The following is a 20,302-nucleotide window of genomic DNA, read 5'->3' on the forward strand; positions in this document are numbered from 1 at the left end:
CGCATGTGAAGGCTTCACGCTATTCTCCATGGCATTCACGCACATCTCACCATGCGCCCCACCGAGAGCAAGAACCACATTATAGCAACCACGAGGAGGTTACCCCATGTGACTCTACCCTCCCTAGCAACCGGGCCAATTTGGTTGCTTAGGAGACCTGGCTGGAATCACTCAGCACACCCTGGATTCGAACTTGTGACTCCAGGTGTGGCAGTCAGCATCTTTACTCGCTGAGCTACCCTAGCCCCCAAGCACAAAATTATTGACTGGCAGAGAGCCATCTCCAAGTTTTCGGTTGATTTTCTGCTGTTTACAGAGTCAAGGGCTGTCAGAAAGACAGGAGTATTTTCTCAGGACACATATTTCAGTGATATCTGTCAGGCAGTAAGGACATTTTGTGCATGGCATTTCAACAAATCGCTTACTGCAGATTTAAGATGTAATTTATCCAAAAGCAACTTATAGAGCATTCATTAAAGTGGCAATCCCACTGGAGCAATCTGGGGTAAATTGTTCCGTTCAATGCTGATGCATATTTTAATTTAATATTAATTTTAAAACCACTCCATTAATATTCAGGTGGTCCTCTGTGGCAGCAGCTTCTACTCTTCTGAGAAGGCTTTCCACTAGATGTTGAAACATGGCTGCAGGGATTTTCTCACATTCAGACACAAGAGCTTCAGTTGGGTTAGACACTGATGCTGGGTGAGAGCATCTGGTTCACAATCTGCATTTCAATTCATCCTAAAGGTTTTGGGTGAGAAACTGACCAATACTCAAGTCCTTATTCACAAAAATCTTGACATCCGCACCCACCTTTGTGCATTCATGTGAGAAGCTCTTTCACAGTCTCTACTAATAAGCTGATGAGTTGAATGAAGTGACTCAAAATTGGGCGACATCCAAAAAGCATTTCACCAGAATTGGGAAACACTGCTTCGGGCCATGGAACACCACAAACCAGGTTTAAACCTTCAACCTTTCAGTAACCAGCCCGAATCTTCAACCACTTCACTGCAAGACCCGTTAAATGTTTTTTTCAAGTCAGTATTGAAAACTTCCATAGCTCTTCCATAAAGATACTTGGCATTATAGGACTCTTGCTGAAAACCTTTGTTCCTCATATTGACTACATTTCTAAAAGAGTATGAGATGCTCCTGGCAGTTTTCATCAGTAAAAGAGAGATGAACTCTTGTTCAAAACTCAATATTGCTCTGACCTTCTTCCCACAAACAAAAGCTGCCAGTGTGACAGACAGATTGAACTACCTAACACTACACACTACACCATGAACAGCAGTTGTCACGGATCGGGGTGTATGAAGGAAGGACCCAAGCGCAGATAGGCAACAATGAGCTTTTATTAAATAAAACAGAAAACAAAACAAAACCAAACAAGATAAACTAACAGGGAAGGAAGACAGAAAACACAAACACATGAGGACAGGAGCAAACGAATGAAGTGAAACAATCCAGCACAGGACAGCATACACGAGGAGCTAATATAGGGAGAGAAAAGAAACAGGTTAACCAGGGACAGGTGAAACCAATAAACTAATAATGAGGAGACAAGGAGGCGGGGTGTGATGAAAGACTGAAAGACATGTAGCAATACAGAAAAAAAAAAACACGTGCTCTCACAGACTCAAACACCTGAATGACACGAGTGCATATCGCCATAGACAAAGGCTACATGTGCCCATGCCACACATCAGACAAGACGGGGACATTTGTGAGAGCGCTCGGCCACAGATAAACAGGCACCAAGACCAAAGCGGCCGAACCCCAGCACAATATGACAAAGGATTGCAACCAAGATGCGCAACGCAAAGTGAGTGCAACGCGAAGCGCACCCGAGGTTGCGAGAGAAAAACACGAAACAATTGACACGATTGCAAACCACAAGAATGACATAAGAGCAATACACTCATGCCAATAACCAACAAGACAAGAGAATGCATGACAATGCCAAAAGGGCGAGCCATGCATTCTCACATAGATTAGACACAACACTAAAAAGGGGTGTCAGAGCTCAGCCACAAAGGCAACAAAAATACAACCAACATAAGTAGCTTAACTCTGTAATTAGCCCTAAGTTCTAAGTTAGTTCTAAGGCCTGGTCTGGAAGAAGCACACAGGGAAGATGCTTCCGGAGTGGGTAATGGTCAGGTGGCCAAGGGAGAAGTTTTAAAAGAGGGTCTGAGTCCAGTGGCCAGGGAGGAGGCTACAACAGGGCTGACTGGACAGACACAAAAGGCAGGGCAGGTAGGGTAATGGCTACTGGGAAGAGGTCAGGACCAGCCACTGGGAACTGGACAGGCTCATCGATGGCCACAGGGAACAGGACAGACTTAATGACCACAGGGAACTGGACAGGCTCGTCAATGGCCACAGGGAGCAGGAAAGGCTCATAGACAGCCTCAGGAAACTGGAAGGACCTGTCGGCGACAACGGGGAACTGGACAGACTTGTCAACAGCCACAGGGAACTGGACAGACTCGTTGATGGCCACAGGAAACAGGACAGGCTTGTCGACAGCCTCAGGAAACTGGACAGACTTGATGACCACAGGTAACTGGGCAGGCTCATCAATGACCAGAAGGAACAGGACAGGCTTGTTGACAGCCTCAGGGAACTGGACAAACCCAATGACCATGGGGAACTGAACAGGCTGTGTGCTGATCGCTGTGGGCGGTAATGCTGGCAGCATCTGGAAAACGGCCTTCATGGCCGTTGGTGCGAGAAGCGACTGGGGAACAGCCTCCATGGTTGGGTACACTGGCAGCAACTGGGGAAGGATCTCCGTGGCCATGAGTGCAGGCAGTGACTGGGGAGCGGCCTCCATGGCCGGAAATGCTGGCAGTGACTGGGGAACAGCCTCCATGGCCGAGAACACTGGCAGCAACAGGGGAATGGCCTCCATGGCCAGGAATGCTGGCAGTAACTGGGGAACTACCTTCGTGGCCGGGAATGCTGGCAGCGACTTTGAATGGCATCCGTGGCTGGGAACGCTGGCAGTGGCAGGGGAACTGCAGCGACAATGGCCACCGCCTCCTGGCAGTCGGAAGCAGGGATGGGCGGGGGGGGGCTGCAGCTAACCCGTTCTTCCTCCTCCTCTTCCATTTACCGGTCACAGGAGGACTGGGGAATGGGCATGTTGTGGGTGGGAAGATGGTAATGCCCACCAGGGGAATCTCCTCCTGGGATGGGAGTGAAGACTCCCCGCACTTGAGAAGGTGATACACAAAGTCCCAAAAGCCCAAATGCCCCAGCTTTTCAATCTCCCCCCGACTGAGAGACTGATTGAGGCAGATGGTAAATACCTCCTTAAGATTAGTCTCATCAAAATACAGCTCGTCCACTGCAATCAAAAAATTACGTTAGTTCCCCTCTGACAGATGTGGATGAGTTGAATCATGTGCTGATGGATGGAAAATAAAATGAGGGGAGATGGAAAAAGGAAGATGCCCACTGTGCCTCTGCTGGGTCCAGTAGTGGCTTGATTGTTCTGTCACGGATTGGGGTGTTAGAAGGAAGGACCCAAGTGCAGATGATCAACAATGAGCTTTTATTAAATAAAACAGAAAACACACAAAAGCAAAACTCTCTCAATGGAGAAAACAAAACAAAACCAAAATAGAATAAACTAACAGAGAAGGCAGACAGCAAACAGGGACACTCAAGGACATTAGTGAATGAATTAAATGAAACAATCCAGCACATGACAGCATACACGAGGAGCTAATATAGGGAGAGAAAGAAACAGATTAAGCATGGACAGGTGAAACCAGGGACAGGTGAAACCAATAAAATAGACGCAAGACCGAGAGACAAGTGGCAATACAGAAACTAAATAAAGCCATGCGCTCTCACAGACACAAACACCGAATGACACGAGCGCATATCGCCAGAGACAAAGGCAACATGCGCCCATGCCGAACGACAGGGACATTTGTGGAAGGGCTCGTCCACAGATAAACAGTCACCAAGACCGAAGCGGCCGAACCCCAGCACAACATGACAAAGGATCGCAACCTGGACGTGCAGCCCAAAGCAAGCGCAATGCGAAGCATGCCTGAAGCAAACACGTAACAATTGACAGGAGTGCATGCCACAAGGATGACATAAGAGCAATGCATTCGTGCCAGTAACCAACAAGACAAGAGAATGCATGAAAACACCAAAGGGCAAGGCATGCATTCTCACATAGACCAGACAAAACACTACACAGGGGTGTCAGAACTCAGCCACAAAGACAACAAAAACTCAACCAACATAAGTGGCTGAACTCTGACAGCAGCCTAAGCTGCTGACTCTACACAAAAACACAACAATGTCCTGCTTTCCTTCACTCCTTCTTCCTTTTTCTTATGTCATTTTTTGTCTCTGTGTACATATTGCAATTACTTAAGCCTTCCTCTCCTTGTTACTCTCTCTCTCTCTCTCTCTCTCTCTGACAGAAGATTTTATTCTGCTGTAACACCTTTCAAAAATGACAGGTGAAAGGTGCCCACCGAAGGTAATAGCATGCCTAATCAAATTTCCCCTGCCGAGAAAAGTACGAGAGAATGTAATAAAGGGAAAGAGGTGGGAGCTGGAGCGAATCAACCTGCCCTGCCATCCATCCATGTCAAGACCTCATCCCTCCATCAGAGAAGAGGGGAATGAAAAAAATAAATAAGAGAATATTGAAGAAAGCAGAATAGATGACAGGTCCAGCATGGTGATAGAAACTGATCCAACAAGTATTGAGAATGAAGTGGGAAAAATGGAAAGAGATAATATAACAATGGATTAGGTATTATTATATATTTTCAAAATTGACTGGTCATTGGGTTGTCTGAATGACTAATTGACAAGATGGTCTTAAAGGGTTAGTTCAACCAAAAATGAAATATCTCTGCAGAACACAAGTGAAGATTTTTAGAAGAATATTTCAGCTCTGTATGTCAATACAATGCAAGTGAATGGTGACCAAAATTTGGAAGCTCCAAAACCCACATATGGGCAACTTAAAATTACTCCAGATGACTCTGGTGGTTAAATCCATATCTTCAGAAGCAATATGATAGGAGTGGGATAGAAACAGATCAATATTTAAGTCCTTTTTTACTATAAATTCTCCTCCCTGCTCATTCAGTCTCCACTTCACTTTCACTTTCTCCTTCTGTTTTTGGTGATTTACATTCTTCATGCATATCACCCCCCTACTGGGCAGGGAGGAGAATTTGATAAAAGAAAAACGACCTAAATATTGATCTGTTTCTCACTCACAACTATCATATCATGTATGAACACATGGATTTAACCACTGGAGTCATATGGATTACTTTTATGCAGCCTTTATGTGGATTTTGGAGCTTCAAACTTTTGGCACCAATTCACTTGCATGGTATGGACCTTCAGAGCTGAAATATTCTTTTAAAAATCATAATTTGTGTTCTGCAGAAGAAAGAAAGTCATACACATCTGGGATGCCAGGAGGGTGAGTAAATCATGTGAGAATTTAAATTTTTAGGTGAACTATCCCTTTAAAGGAAATGAAAATTTGTGTGATCCAGTTCACAAAACAGATCTGGGCTGTTTTTTCTGAAGCATTAAGTAGAAAAATAAATCCAATTTAAAACAACCATACTGCTCGGTTCTTGAGTTCAACTTACTGAATGATCTGGTGGGGAAGATTGTCAGTGAATAATAACTTACATTTTGATCTGTTCCTCACACAATCATACGACTTCTGCATTCATTTTTGTTTTTAAATTTTTTTTTTTTATCATTGAGACCACTAGATGAACAGTGGTGGATCCTAGCAAACTTTGATGGCTGCATTAAAAGCCAAACATTTCAAACAAATTTTAAATGATTTATACTTGTAGCTTTGCATTTTGTTATGGCAAAGGGACATCTATATCTAGTGAGACCCCATATGTATAAAATGTGCAATAGTTTACAGGGAATTAAAATAAACAGAAAAGAAAGAAACGTAAGACAAAGATGAATCATACTTGAGCAGTGAGAGGAAGTATAAGGAAGGCAGATGAAAGAGACAAATGGATCATACACAGTATGCTCAGTGGTGCTCTTTTTGACTCAGTAAAAAATGCCTGCGCCATCTGGACAGATTAGTTCGGGCCATCCCAATAGACCCAGACTAAAGTTAACATGCTTTATTTAGTCTGAAACTCCTGGTCTTAGATCAATGCCAGACTAAATTAAGTAGAAATTTGTCATGTGACATGGCTAGGGACTCCCCATTACAAACGCAGCTGGGTAACTCGGTTAATATTCCATTCAATTTCACAATATCAGGTTAAGGGAAGGCAACAGCAAAATTCTATAGCACTATTCAGATGGTATTAGCTTTATAAATGATGTCTGAGTTGCTATTATATATAGCGGACGTCTGTGATTTCATGTACTGATTCAGACAGGATTGGGACCATAATTTTAATGAAGATTGCGTTCTCTGGATTCGTTCATTACAAAACCCACTGAAATGAACAAGACTTATATATGTCATGAATTATATACTTGTAAAATTATGTATATAATTATGGGAAGATATTAATTGACATGATATTGCTACCACAGCAGCCATTCTGAGCAGTTTACAGAAGCTTGCTCTCCTTATTAATTGAATTACGTTTCCACACTGAATGGGAAAAGTCCATAATAATGGTGCACCAGGCAGTGCAACAAGATTTTAGCTTTAGTTACATTATTTAAAGAAGGTCAAAATAAACTGAGAAGTGTTGTGAAGAAAAAAAAAATTATATATATATATACTGCAATCACAGGACACCAGATTTGGCTGAAAAACAGTAGTTATTGTTTTCCATCATTTTGATGGAGGTGGTGCATAAAACCCCAAATAATTCAATTCGCATTCGATTTGGGCAAATTAAAATCACAAAGTAGGTCTGTTAAACACAAATTTACCTAACATCCTCATGGAAAACTAGTGCCATTTGTATAGGACTTTTGTGTTTCTTTGGAATGATTTCTATTTCAAGTTTATACTGGATTGATGAACATTTGGCATTTTGTGCAAATTGAGTAAGCAAAATCTTATACACACTTGAAACCTTTTTACTTTATGTATAAGAACCACTTATAAAAACAGACCATATATACATGATTTGTTCAAGCAACACATTCTCTTCAAATCAGATAATCTTTAAAATGAGAGAAAAAAATAAATAAAATAGCACTTACTATATACTAAAGCATAGTACAGAACACACTTATTAGAATTACATTAAGTTAAAGGGATCATTTATCCAAAACTAAAAATTATGTCATCATTAATTCGTTCCAAACCTGTATGACTTTCTTTCTTCTGTGGAACACAAAATGTAAATTTTTAACAATATCATAGCCACTTTGTGGATATGGGTGTAGAGCTCCAAAATAAAAAAAATAAAAAACACAAAAACAATAAAAGTATCATGAAAGCCTTCTAAACGACTTGTGCATTATATACCAAGTCTTTTGAAGGCATAAAATAGCTTTGTGTGATGAAAAGGCCAAAATGTAAGTAATTGTTTACTGAAAATCTTGCCCTGCACTGTAGATCTCAAATAAAATTTGGTGCAATTAGATGCATCACATCAGGTTAGAGAGGTCAATGACGTTTGGTCACAAGACAAGCAAGAACCAAATATTTAGTCACTGACGTCAAACTTGAAGCGATACATTTAATGGTGCCATAGATGTTCTTCAAAAATTCACCTTTTGTGATCCACTGAAGAAATAACATCATACAGGTTTGAAATGACATGAGGGAGAGTAAATGACTTAAATTTTCCTTTAAATAATTAACCCTGCATACCATATTTGGACATGGTGAAACAGACCTTTGGAGGGGCATTTTTCAAAAAAAGGAAATAATTTTTACAGCAGTGCCTCTGGTGAAGTTCAGCCATACACTGTGTTTCAACCTCTAAAGACCTGGCAGAAGATTGGGATGAGTGACAAAACTGCTTTGAAATCTAGTTTTAGCTCATGGCCACAGTTCCCTCAATCCAAGCAGCAATATATCAAATGGCAAATGTTAAGGGACCCTGGATTCACACAAATGTACTCTTAAAATATATTATTTTTCTTTCTTTCTTTTTTTGTTACAGGCGTCCAAATGTATAAACATGCACTGGAAATGCTGTGATGGTAATATTTTAGTATGCTGTTGCTTACACCATTTGCTTGGCAGCCTGAGTTTCTAGGGTTATCCCAGAAAACCTTGAAATTTAAAGATGAAAAGGAAATCCTTGATTGATGTGCAATTATTTATCATTCAACAATTAGTTTCAGTTAAAAAAATAAAAAAGAATAATGTTTAATTAATTCAAATGTATTCTGCTATGGAGAAATTACCAAAAATAAAAATAACAACAAACTCTCTTTAATTTTTAATTTCTAATACAGGCAAGGTGCATGCAGTTATGCAAAAGGCTTTTTTATATGGGTGTTTCATTCGTGTGTTTCCATGCTGAGTTGCACTATAGCACTGGACTTAATCTTTTAAGTTTACAGACCTCCATCAAACCGCATTTAATGCATAAAATTACACCTGTCAGTGCAGAGCCCAGTTCATTAATACTATTTCCAGATCTGTGGAGAAATGTGATTTAGAGCATGATAACACACAAAGACTGCACATCCACACTTAATTACAAGCAGCATGTTTTTTTCTTCTGCATCCATCAACACGGTTTCCTATTTTTCAGATTAATTTGAGCATGCAAATTAGATTCGGAAATGGACGAAACAACTTTTAGCCCCCCTTGGATCACTGATTCAATATTCTAATGCAAATAGGAAGGGAAACGGAGATATGTTGTTAACTATTTCCTGTCAGCTAAGATTAATTTGCAAAGACAGGCATATAGTGTAAAAGTAAAATTGCTGCTTTAGCCTAGAGTAGTGTTAAATTGGTCCAAACACTCTCTGTTTGGACATTAAGTATCAGCTGGACATGTTTCTGTGACTTCTAACAACTTCAAAGTGATTTCCCAACCACGCTCTTAAGTCCATCAAATGGTATTAAAATCTTGCCTTTAATATCTCTGTTGATGTCCAGTCCTTGTTATCATAATCCCAATATTACTATTTGATGAGTTGGGGAAATCTCGAGGCAACTCGTGTCTTCTGTCTCAAAACATACAGTATTGAACATATTCTGTACAGTGGCCCCAAAAAGTATTTTGAGTCTTTTGGACTCTTAACTATGGGTATTTCACTGTTCCACTTACATGTTGACAACCAGAAATTGTCAGAGTACATTTTGGCTTAATTTAGAACAATATATCTACTCTTTTATCATTTAAATTTCACTTTGTGACATTGCTTGTGTGTGCTTCTGCTATATTTCTTTAAAATAAATGCCACTTAGTCTGATATTTTGTTATATCATGCAACAACATTCAGATATTTTTTAAGTGTGTCTCAAATGTCCAAATACTTTTTGGGCCCCACTGTATATGTGAACACACTGTATATTTTAGCAAAGCCATCCTTTCCTTACAATAATAAAAAGTAGTCCCTAATGAGCTCCCCCTTTTTTCATATGTTCATTAGAAGGCAAAGAACCAATTCCAAATATTACTTTGACATGCTATTTGACACTCCTGAGACAACAGCTATTTATGAAGCACTCAAATCATACACCACTGCATAAGTGTATGTGAAGTGAGAGGCTATCCTTTAGTTCCAAGAAATGTGAGAAAACTGACCTCTGTCCATAGCTGGAATCCTTACGGCGACAATGCAAGGTCACAACCTTATGACCTTCTGTTCTTACATCTTGACTAACCATCCAGAGTGTGGGGTTACTGGGTCGGGCACCAAGGAATGCCACGCCATCTTTTAACTTCACCCTGCAGTGTAGAAAAAAACAAAGAGAAAGAGAATATTACTGCAATGCAGTCTTAAAGTCACAGAAGCATAAGAAGCAGAAAGGTAAGAAATAACTTGTTTTTCTAAAAAATTCTAATTTCCAAAAGCACTTTTGACATTACTGAGGATTTGATTGGTTGAATTCTAACTAACCCTGATGTACATGATGAGTATTCTGCCAGTAACTACACATTTGTGACACATTTAAACCACACACAGGTCTGGTCTTTGTTCAGGCCTGTCAAGTTACTCCACACCTGAATCAATTAATAATTTCTTTATGGACCTCACTTTGGTGAGCATAGGGGCTTGAATTAAAAAGAAAAAAAAAAAAGAGCTTGAATGCTGTATGGTTGATTTTATACACATGCAAGTAATGGGTCAAGCTGAAACAGTCAAACCTTTCAATTATGGGTTGTCCACATACTTTTAGCCATGTAGTGTACCATTTAAAAATCCCAGTTAATACATCTATGTATGACCCTCCACTTACCATTTACATAGCATTCACTCACAAAAGCAGATTAACATAATATTGCACTACTTGAGTGTCAACCCCAGAGACCATTCTTCACAGGATCCATTGCTTTCTCCTATCAATCTGACCATTGCATAAAATGAGAGACTTATATGAAGCTGATTGAGCCCTGCAACTGTTTAAAGTACTTAAGTCTCTCTGTCTCTCATCTATGGCCTACACTTGACCTACTGGATAACAATTCACACTGAGCTACCCATATAACAGGCACTTGATTAAAAACTATCATAAGCTTTCATTTTTGCTAGCTCAAGAGCTCTCATAGTTGAGCAGTGCACAGTGGCAGGTTTTGTACCAATCACTTATGTTCTGGCTAATCCACTTAGATAAATACAGAGCTAATATACAGACAAAAAAAAAAAAAAAAAGGCACTAGAAATACCTTTCATTACTTCAGTGACATCTTTTCAAGTTTAAAGACTTAAAAAATAAACAGGCTGTAATATGTATTAAAACATCTCATTTTATGTTCTGAATAAGAAAACAAAGTCATAGGGGTTTAGAGCCACATGAGGAAAATGATGACAGATTTTTATTTTTGGATGAACTATTTCTTTGAACTGGTGTACTATGGCGTTAGATTAATATCACCAGAATTGAATTTGAAAAAGCCTCCAAATTCATGATCCTGAAAAAACACTGAGTGTAATTTGATGTTATCGAAAAATTTTGCTTTTAATTTTAAATATTTCTTAAAATTGGGTTAATTTTAAATATTTCATAAAATTGGGTTAAGAAATTCAAGTTTTAATTATTCAAGTGGTGGATTTTAGGTCGTGAAATTCAGTTCTCAATATTCAGGTTGTTAAATACGGGTTGAGAAATTCAGGTCGCAAAATTCGACATCCGGGAATGCAAGGAAGAGCAAACAAGTGTCGATGTAATATACATATATATATATATATATATATATATATATATATATATATATATATATATATATATATATATATATATATATATATATATATATATATATATATATATATATATATATATTTATTCAGTTTCCTCTACTACTTAGTATTATCACCACATAATCTTTAATAGTATTTCTTTGTATGTATATTGTTTATCTTATATCTAGTTCACGTAGCATGCTTTATACAATACTGATTACTCTGATTAAAATAATTATTCAAGTGCCAGTTAACAGATTTACCCTTGTTAATGTATATATTTATGTTTAATTATATTTTGTATATTTTCTGTATTTCCAGAACCCCACACACTTCAACTTACCATTGATAAATGCTATTTATTTGGAATACTCATGGTATGAGACTTTAATGTCTATTTATAATAAATCTAATATATATATATATATATATAAGTATATAGATAAGTACATCAGAGTCTCTAGTTTGAGAAATAGATGAATTCATTGAATTCTACTTGCTCAACACCAGTTTCATGTACAACAGTAAAGAGAAGACTCAGGGGTGCAGGCCTTATGGGAAGAATTGCAAAGAAAAAAACACTTTTGAAACAGAAAAACAAAAAGAAAAGGTTAGAGTGGGCAAAGAAACACAGACATTGGACAACAGATAATTGGAAAAGAGTGTTATGGATCTTAACCCCATTGAGCTTTTGTGGGATCAGCTAGACTGTAAGGTGCAAGAGAAGTGCCCGACAAGACAGCCACATCTATGGCAAGTGCTACAGGAAGCATGGGGTGAAATGTCACCTGAGTATCTGGACAAACTGACAGCTGGAATGCCAAGGATCTGAAAAACTGTCATTGTTGCACGTGGAGGATTTTTTGATGAGAACTCTTTGAAGTAGGTTTTTTTTTTTTTTTTTTCAAATTGTAATAGTAATTTTTCTCGTTATTAATGTCCTGACTATACATTGTGATCAGCTGAATGCCACTTTGGTGAATAAAAGTACCAATTTGCAAAGAGCAAAATCTGTACATTATTCCAAACTTTTGACTGCCAGTGTATATATATATATAGAGAGAGAGAGAGAGAGAGAGAGAGAGAGAGAGAGAGTCACGTTTAACAGATGTATAAAAAATATCTTTTTATTTTTTGATTTATTATTTAATACTTGTGATTTATTTATTTATTTGCAGACATGCAGTTAAAATGAGGTAGTTTGATTATTCATTTCCTCTGGTAAATGTCCTTTGCCTATATGATTATAAAATAAGGTTCTTGACGAAACTTGCTGTTAGATAAATTATCCAATTTACTGATTACGTTGATCTTTTCTTCATAAAACATTTGTGAAACATTATAATAAGTATCCCTACAGTATACCTTTTTGTGTTTTCACAGTCACAGTTGTTTAAATTTATTTTGAGTTGTTTCCATCACTTTGCAGTTGTCCAAGAGTCTTCCTTGCATTCCCGGATGTCATCCTCAAATTTTGCAACCTGAATTTCTCAAATTGTATTTAACATCCTGAATATTGAGACCTGAATTTCATGACCTGAAATCCACAACCTAAATAACTAAAACTTGAATTTCACAACCCAAATTTCTATGAGGTAAATTCACAAAATATTTTAAAATGTTTAAAACTTAAATATATATATTTTTTTAATTATTATTATTTTTAACCGATAACATCAAATTACACTCAGTCTTTTTACAAGATCATGAATTTGGAGGCTTTTTCAAATTCAAGTTCTGGTGATATTAATCTTACAGCATAGTGTACTAGTTGTTAGTAAGATGGAAGTTTTATCCTGAAATATCGTACGCAACAGTGTAAGTGAATTTCCCCTCAGATTTCACATTGGATAGCATAGTTAAGCTATTAGATCCTGTTGTGACAAATTGACTCTGCACTCCTATTATCTTCAACACACGTCCCAAATAAAATTGCCTACTCCAGCATGAATTCACATATCTAAATTTGGCATGCAGCTCTAAGAGTTAGATTGTCTGTAGCAAAAAAATAAAAAATAGTATCCAATATCCGTGTACACACCAAAAATTGCAAAAAGAAATAATACTCTAACAGAAAGAGTGACAAGGGAGAGAGGCGTAGAATTTGGGCCAATTCATCCAGACACAGTAGCGTGTCATCAGTAATGAAAAAGAAAAGTGGATCTGAGCTCGAATAGATTCCATTCTCTCCATGCTCAGAACCGCTCAAGGCCAACAGAGGCAAAAGAGATAACAGAGGTAGCACGTAACAGAGGTACACAGCAGACCACAGGCCGGTAATAGGATGACAAATGGTAGACAAACAGCCAATCAAAAGGCTCGGTTGGGGGTGGGACCACATTAGCATGTGACAGGGGGCCATCATTGTCCCAGGGGGAATAACAGATGGAGAGGCACCCGAAATGAGTGAGGTCTAGCTCAGCCACACATTCTTCATTACCAGCCTCCTCTGATCCATGCAGACCGACCCTCTGATTCATAATAGGTTTCACCACTGGATGTCAATGTACGTTTGTTCAAGCGCACAGTGGTTCATTAAATATGTAAGAGCTGGTCTGTGAACAGATGTAGTCAGATGGAGAATAATTAGCAGAGGGATGGGACAGCAGGTCTGAGAACAGTTAAGCATGACTATTGTACACTATAGAATGAAGAGATGGGATATCGCTACGTGCGTGTCTTGTTACAATTAGCTAACATTTATCTTTCATCTCCATTCTCAAAGGACTTGGGCAAGGGATGTAAATGATTTTAAAAGTGGATGGCTTACATTTATGTACTGTAAGACACACATGTAAGACACATTAAAACATACCTAACAGTTCCAGAAAAAAAAAGTAAAAAGTAAAATCTGATGTTGAACACATAAAGAAACAAAAGTTTCCAGACAGAAGCTGTAACTGTTTAAATAGGATCTACATCCCAATTAACATCCGAATTTGTGCTCACTGTCTAAATGTAATCTCTGTTTGATTCTGAGATAAAGTTGACAAGAAATAAGCAGGCCAAATAAACTATTATTCATTATATAGATATAATATTGTCATGATTCACTGTTGTTTGCTTTGTGTTTCTCCCCTGTCATCTGTTCCTCCCGGACTACACTTCCCATAATTCCCTGCCCTCATCACTGCCAGCTGTCCTCTATTTTCCTCACCTGTGTTTCATTAACTCATTATCCCTGGTGTATATAATGCCCTGATTTCTTTTCAGTCCTTGTGTGTTATGTTTATGCATGTGTTTTATCAAGTTCATGGTCCTAGTTAGTTCTTGTTTGTTTATGGCTTTTGTTCTTGCTTCATGGTCCCCAGTTTTACTCTGTTTTTTTTTATTTTATTTTTTATTTCATTTATCATTAAAACTTGCTGCACTTGGATCCTGCTCTCGTGACCTCCTTTCAGACGTTACACACACAAACCCCATTTAGATACCACATCTTAAATCACGATGTAATGTTAATGATTTGTTAATTATTTGCTCTGTGCCGGTGAGCGGTTGTGGCTTCGGTGAGAGTGACTTCATTGTCATGAAAACAATGCTAATGACAAGTTTGTGCATAGTGATGAGGAACATCACTGGGGGGTATTGGATGTCCCCCACATCTGCTACACTCTTGACTAGAGCACAAGACAACTGTCTTTATCAGTGGTTGGTCTTTGACTAACATGCTAAAACTCTAAAGGATGGCAGATTGTAGATCAGCTCATTATTAGTGTAACATATTCTCTGCAGAAGCATAATACCCATGTGGCTAAACTGAAGTCTGCAAATGATGCTCTTTGCATACTTTATAATGCATTAAGAAATTGTCTGCAGCTCACATATTATCAGGGTAGAACAACAGGCAATTACAGAACTACTGCAATATAACAGAAGTCAAAGTCAACCAAAATTCTCATAAACTAACTAGCACAATATGCTGATCACATTTCCATGGCTTATTTAATAATGCTAAATATATGGGGGTGATGAAGAGCATTTTTTTTTTTTTTTTTTTTCTCTCTCTCAAAAGAGCTCATTCCTGGTAATGGAGTGTTGCATTGTATCCAGCTCTAATCAAATACACCTGAACCAGTCAGTCAGGTTCTTTGGGTTCTTTTGAAGATCTCATGCCAAATGTGTTAGAACCTAACTCTGCAGTAAGGTATATCTTCAAGAGTAGGGTTTTATCCACCTTTGTCCTGGGGGTCTTACTGGGGAATCGGATGTGGGTGTGACTTCTGCCATAAGTCATCCTGGCTCCAGCTGCAGTTATTACAGACCTTGTTTTCTGCTGGTATATATATATATATATATATATATATACAATGTAATTTATTACTTAACTCCTTTACTGAACACCATTATTAGATCATTAAATTCGTTGGATCAAATTAAAATAGCATGCTTTTTAGAGTGTCTGATGGAGCTGATACAAATTACATTAAAATGTAAGTTATGAAGTGAATAAATGTCAATTTTCAAAAACACTTGTTCCCTGACATGGTTCATTAACTGAGACCTTTGTCTACAAATATATTAATTTCATATTAAAAAATACAAGTGAAGATATAAAACATGTTTTGTCCCTTATCTCAAGAATCAGCAAAAGCTGAATTCTGATAAACTAAATAATGATACCATTAATCCAGCTAAACATGGTGATGAATTGATTTACTGTCAGTATTTTTATTATCTTTTCACCTCACTCTTTCCTTTTCTCAATTATCTGAACCATCACAATCAATTAACAATGTGTCTTGCATGTTCAAAGATTTTTGGAGGTCCCAGTTGACAAAGACCCCACTAGGATCTAGGCAGTGGGACTGGCATTAGAACAAGCAGTGAGAGCATCTAAAAGTCAGTAAATGCTTAACTTTATGCAAATAGAAGATGAAAAAAAAAAAAAGTGGGGAGCAGCCAATCACTGTGAGGTGAAGACAAGCAAAAGTCATAAATTCCAAGCTTTTGCTGGAAGTTCTGGTAGATGCACTGTTTAAAACATATCAATTAACATTGCTATATTTAAAGTAGAATTTAGAAAGTGTTTGCACACTGAAAATTACTTAATTTTACTACTCAAGACGTGGCGCTATTTTAGCACCGATTGTGGCTGCTTTATCATTATTGAAAAAATCAAGTTCAGTCATGAAACGCTTGGAAAGATTTAGCATGATAATGTGGGTATGACATATCGATAGGATATTGGTCTTGGCAGACTAGATCTGCTAACGCACTTGCGGAGACTTGCTACTGCAAGAAAATACACATTTATAATGAGTTAGCATGGAGACATGATGCTGCTGCTGCACATATCAACAAACACAAAACATGCTGCATCGAGCATTTATTATACACAAAAAGACATTACAAACAATCCCACAAAAAAGAAGGGAAGCTGCACAAAACACAAACACAATCCCCCAACCAAGCAGATCCATTGCCAAGACCTATGTACTGCTGCTTCTCCAAAGAGCCATGTGCACTCGGTAGTGTATGCTAGCTAATGGCGTAATGCTAAATAACTAAATTTCGATGTGTGCCTTGGCCTGCTTAGCCGAATAGCTCAAACGACTAGTGACCTAACTCATAATGTTCAACCTAAGCCAGGAAAGCCTGGAGATTATTTAATTAGTGACTAAAACTATCTATGTATGGATTAATTTAATGAAATGACCTAAGACAACGATGTGTACCAGCCAGATTTGGCTAAGGCTAACCTTGTTAATGATGTGCTTCTACAGTATGTGTCATGGCTAAGCTGATAGAAGAAAAGCCCAAGCAATACACCCAAGCAAATAGCATTTTCAGGGGAAAAAAAAATAAACCCTCGCACTGCACTGCAAAGAAACAGCTTATCAACAAAACTGAGCCATTTAAATGTTAGACAAAGCGAGAGACTCAAGTTGATTAGATACCCAATAACAAGTCAGAGGACCAATCAGCTTATACCATGCGAGCCGTTTGACTTAACAGGTCACATGTGAGTGAGTTGACTGGCTATAGAAGATAAGAACCTTTCAGCTTGTGCCACATAGAGTTGCATGGCTGAGCTTTGGTCATTTGTCTAAATTAAACATTAATTGAAATGTCAAGTTTTGGGCTCATATTTCAAATATCTATGTTCTTTTTTTTTCCTATGTGACTTATTTTTCTTAAAAATCAATAGACTTTCAGTTTTAAATGTCAATAACTCAAATGATTGAGTACAAAACTGAGGCTGTGGGGAATATCCAAAATGCCTTGTACTGGAATTATTCATGTTTCCTTAGTCAAAGAAAAAATACGGGGGAATTTAAGTAGTTGTAATTAAGAAATCATAGCTGTTTTAGCTCTTTTGTTGTATTGTTTATGTTGTTTTGTTGCAAATAGTTGTTACTTATGATGTCACCATTAGGGTTATGTGTCACCTGTGATCAAGTTGGACACTGTTAACACTATCTCAGTTCTCCTTGTGTATGTGCAGCTGAAGTACAGGTGTCTATGAATTTCTGTTGAGAATGAACTTTATTTTATGACTGAGCTAGAAACAGTTATAATCTTAATTTGAGTTGTGCTATTGCATGACCTAAATTTGAGTCCATTAAATAGTTAAGTTAATTCTACAGTAGGGATGTGCCCAAAGCCAAATATCCTATTCGGAAAGGCACGAATAATGACTTCAAAATAAATTATGTTTTCATACGAATAATATACATTTTTTTTTTTTTTTTTTAAATCATTTGACTGATTAACCAAGAATCACAAGGATAAAGCGACATTTTAAATAAACATATCCAAAATTATTTATCAGTTATTATTTATGAATCTGTGCAGCCAATATTTCTAAAGTGTAATGAATGGAAATGCGCACAGTGTGATTTCAGATCGGATGGGCATTGTCTTGACTCCATTTGTTGTCTCTGTTAATTGTGCACGTCTGGAGCTTGTCAAGTGTAACATTAACTAAGATACAACATCATATACACTTTCCACTACTTGAAATGTTTATGTTAATGCAGGGCCGTAACCACAATATACATTTAAGGGGACAAGTCCCCCCAATAATCAGATATGGCCAGACCCCAGTCCATTATGCACTGTAGTGTAATTGTCATTAAGTTGTTTCAGGAATAACATCATGGTTTAAAAAAGTTAAAATTTTATTGTGCTCAGTAGTCTAACACCACTCATCAATGTCATTTGAGATAAATAAAATCGATGAAGGCAAGACATTATTCCAGCGGCACGCATCAGCAAGCAGTTGAGTGTTAGTGTCATGTAAGACCTAAATAAAGATGCAATATGTGCCCACTGTTGTATGATTGAAATGTTGTACCGACCAAAGTAATTTCCAAGGGTGCATATTATTCATCGTTTGGTGAAATTCTTTTTGAATTGAAAATATGTCATGTACAGTATGTGATTTGCATGCCATTCATAATTGTGAATGTGAAAACATTAATGGAGCAGTTGTCATTGTATCAGGCTTAAGACAAAGAGTGTGTATATTGTAAAGGAATTGAATGAATGTGGTAATCTGGAAAGCTTTTGAAGTAGCTTTTTAGAAAATTCATGTGACATTGTCTAAGAAAATTATCTATACAAAGTAGAGCATTATCATCCTCAAATTAGAACTAGAACATGGCAAGACCCCTGACTTGTGACTTCTATTGTGCTTTTAGATCATATATTCTTAATGCAAATATTTTAGGTAATAATTTAAAATCAATTTAAGATTTCTAAATAATTTCTTTCTGTATTTAATTAACTTTTTGAGTTTTGTACAGCATCTCCTAAGAAAAGAGACAATTTTATTTTGAGTATGTCCTTGTCAGGTCTGTGCTCAAAAAATTATCCGCCGGTTCAAAGAGAAGTTCACCTAAAAATGGAAAAATTACTTTTACTCAATTTCAAAACCCATTTGCTGTTACTTTTCCTTGGCACATCAAAATGTATACTTTAAGAAGCTCAGTTCCATAGAATAACCGTTTATAATGAGCAAGAGCTGTCAAGCTTCAAAAAGGACAAATACTAGTGAATAAGATGCAGGTTTTTGCTTTAAAATACCACACCCAAAAGTGGAGCAACTGTTAACTGTGCAAAAGTCACTCCATAATTTTCTCTTAATATTGCGACACTGTTTAGATACAAGAGTGCCTCTGCACTCGCTGTTGCTTTTGCCTGTGAAAATGTGTTGTCATTTGCTCAGTTTTTCTAGGAAATCTCTAGAAATAATGATTTTTTAAAAACTATATAAAAGTGATTGTCCTGCAACAGGATTTATACAAATAACCTGCAGCATATAGAAAAGAGTTAATAGATTTAAGACTTGACTTGGACACGAGACAAAAACAAAAAAACAAATCTATGACTTGAGACTTGAGACTTGACCTTGAAATACATGTCTGGACACACTACCATAGCAATAGCCCTCTGGCATTTTTGGCGGTACTAAGCAGATTTCTTCCTCATCAGTGGACACATAGGGTAAATGTAAGGTGGTTCAAGCCTTTCAAGTAAAAACAATAAAAATAAAATCCAAACAAAATGCGAAGTCTTCTCACAAAATTACATCCAGTTGATTCCACCACTTACGCAACCAAACCATTCTATTAAACTAATTCAGCATTACAGCCCTTTTAAGTCTAGGAAACTCATAACAACATCTCCCCAGACACATTACAACAGCTTGAGCTCCCCTGTTGTCTCCCGTAAGGCAAGACAGAGAGACAGTTGCTTGGCAAATGCTCAGTAACAGTGGTGACATCTGTGAAAGCCAATAGAAATGCAATGAGGGGTGACTGAGTATGTTAAACTGGGTAAGATTGTGCTTTGTAGTTGTCATCAGTGTTTTTTCTATGGCAAAGTGCCTGTGTTGTTTTACATTTTGCTGAGGGCAGATGTTTCCGTGCTTTTGCATTTTCATTGGGGAATATAATTCTTCAGATTTGCTTAGAATTGCTAGTGTACTTTTAAAGTGGAGTTGTGTGGAATTGAATATACTGTATGT

The 20,302-nt window shown here is 37.5% G+C and overlaps 1 protein-coding gene across 1 annotated transcript in view; it reads right to left on the reverse strand.

Annotated features, from left to right (window-relative positions):
* The window catches only part of LOC127424528 (transmembrane protein 132C-like), a 363,330-nt gene that overhangs the window by 148,218 nt on the left and 194,810 nt on the right, over nucleotides 1-20,302 (reverse strand). The window contains exon 3 of the mRNA XM_051669844.1: nucleotides 9,732-9,875. Within this exon, the coding sequence (XP_051525804.1) occupies nucleotides 9,732-9,875 (144 nt within the window). The remainder of the gene's footprint in view (nucleotides 1-9,731; nucleotides 9,876-20,302) is intronic.

Source organism: Myxocyprinus asiaticus, chromosome 33 (genome assembly GCF_019703515.2).
Source record: "Myxocyprinus asiaticus isolate MX2 ecotype Aquarium Trade chromosome 33, UBuf_Myxa_2, whole genome shotgun sequence".
In the NCBI taxonomy this organism is placed as follows: Eukaryota; Metazoa; Chordata; class Actinopteri; order Cypriniformes; family Catostomidae; genus Myxocyprinus; species Myxocyprinus asiaticus.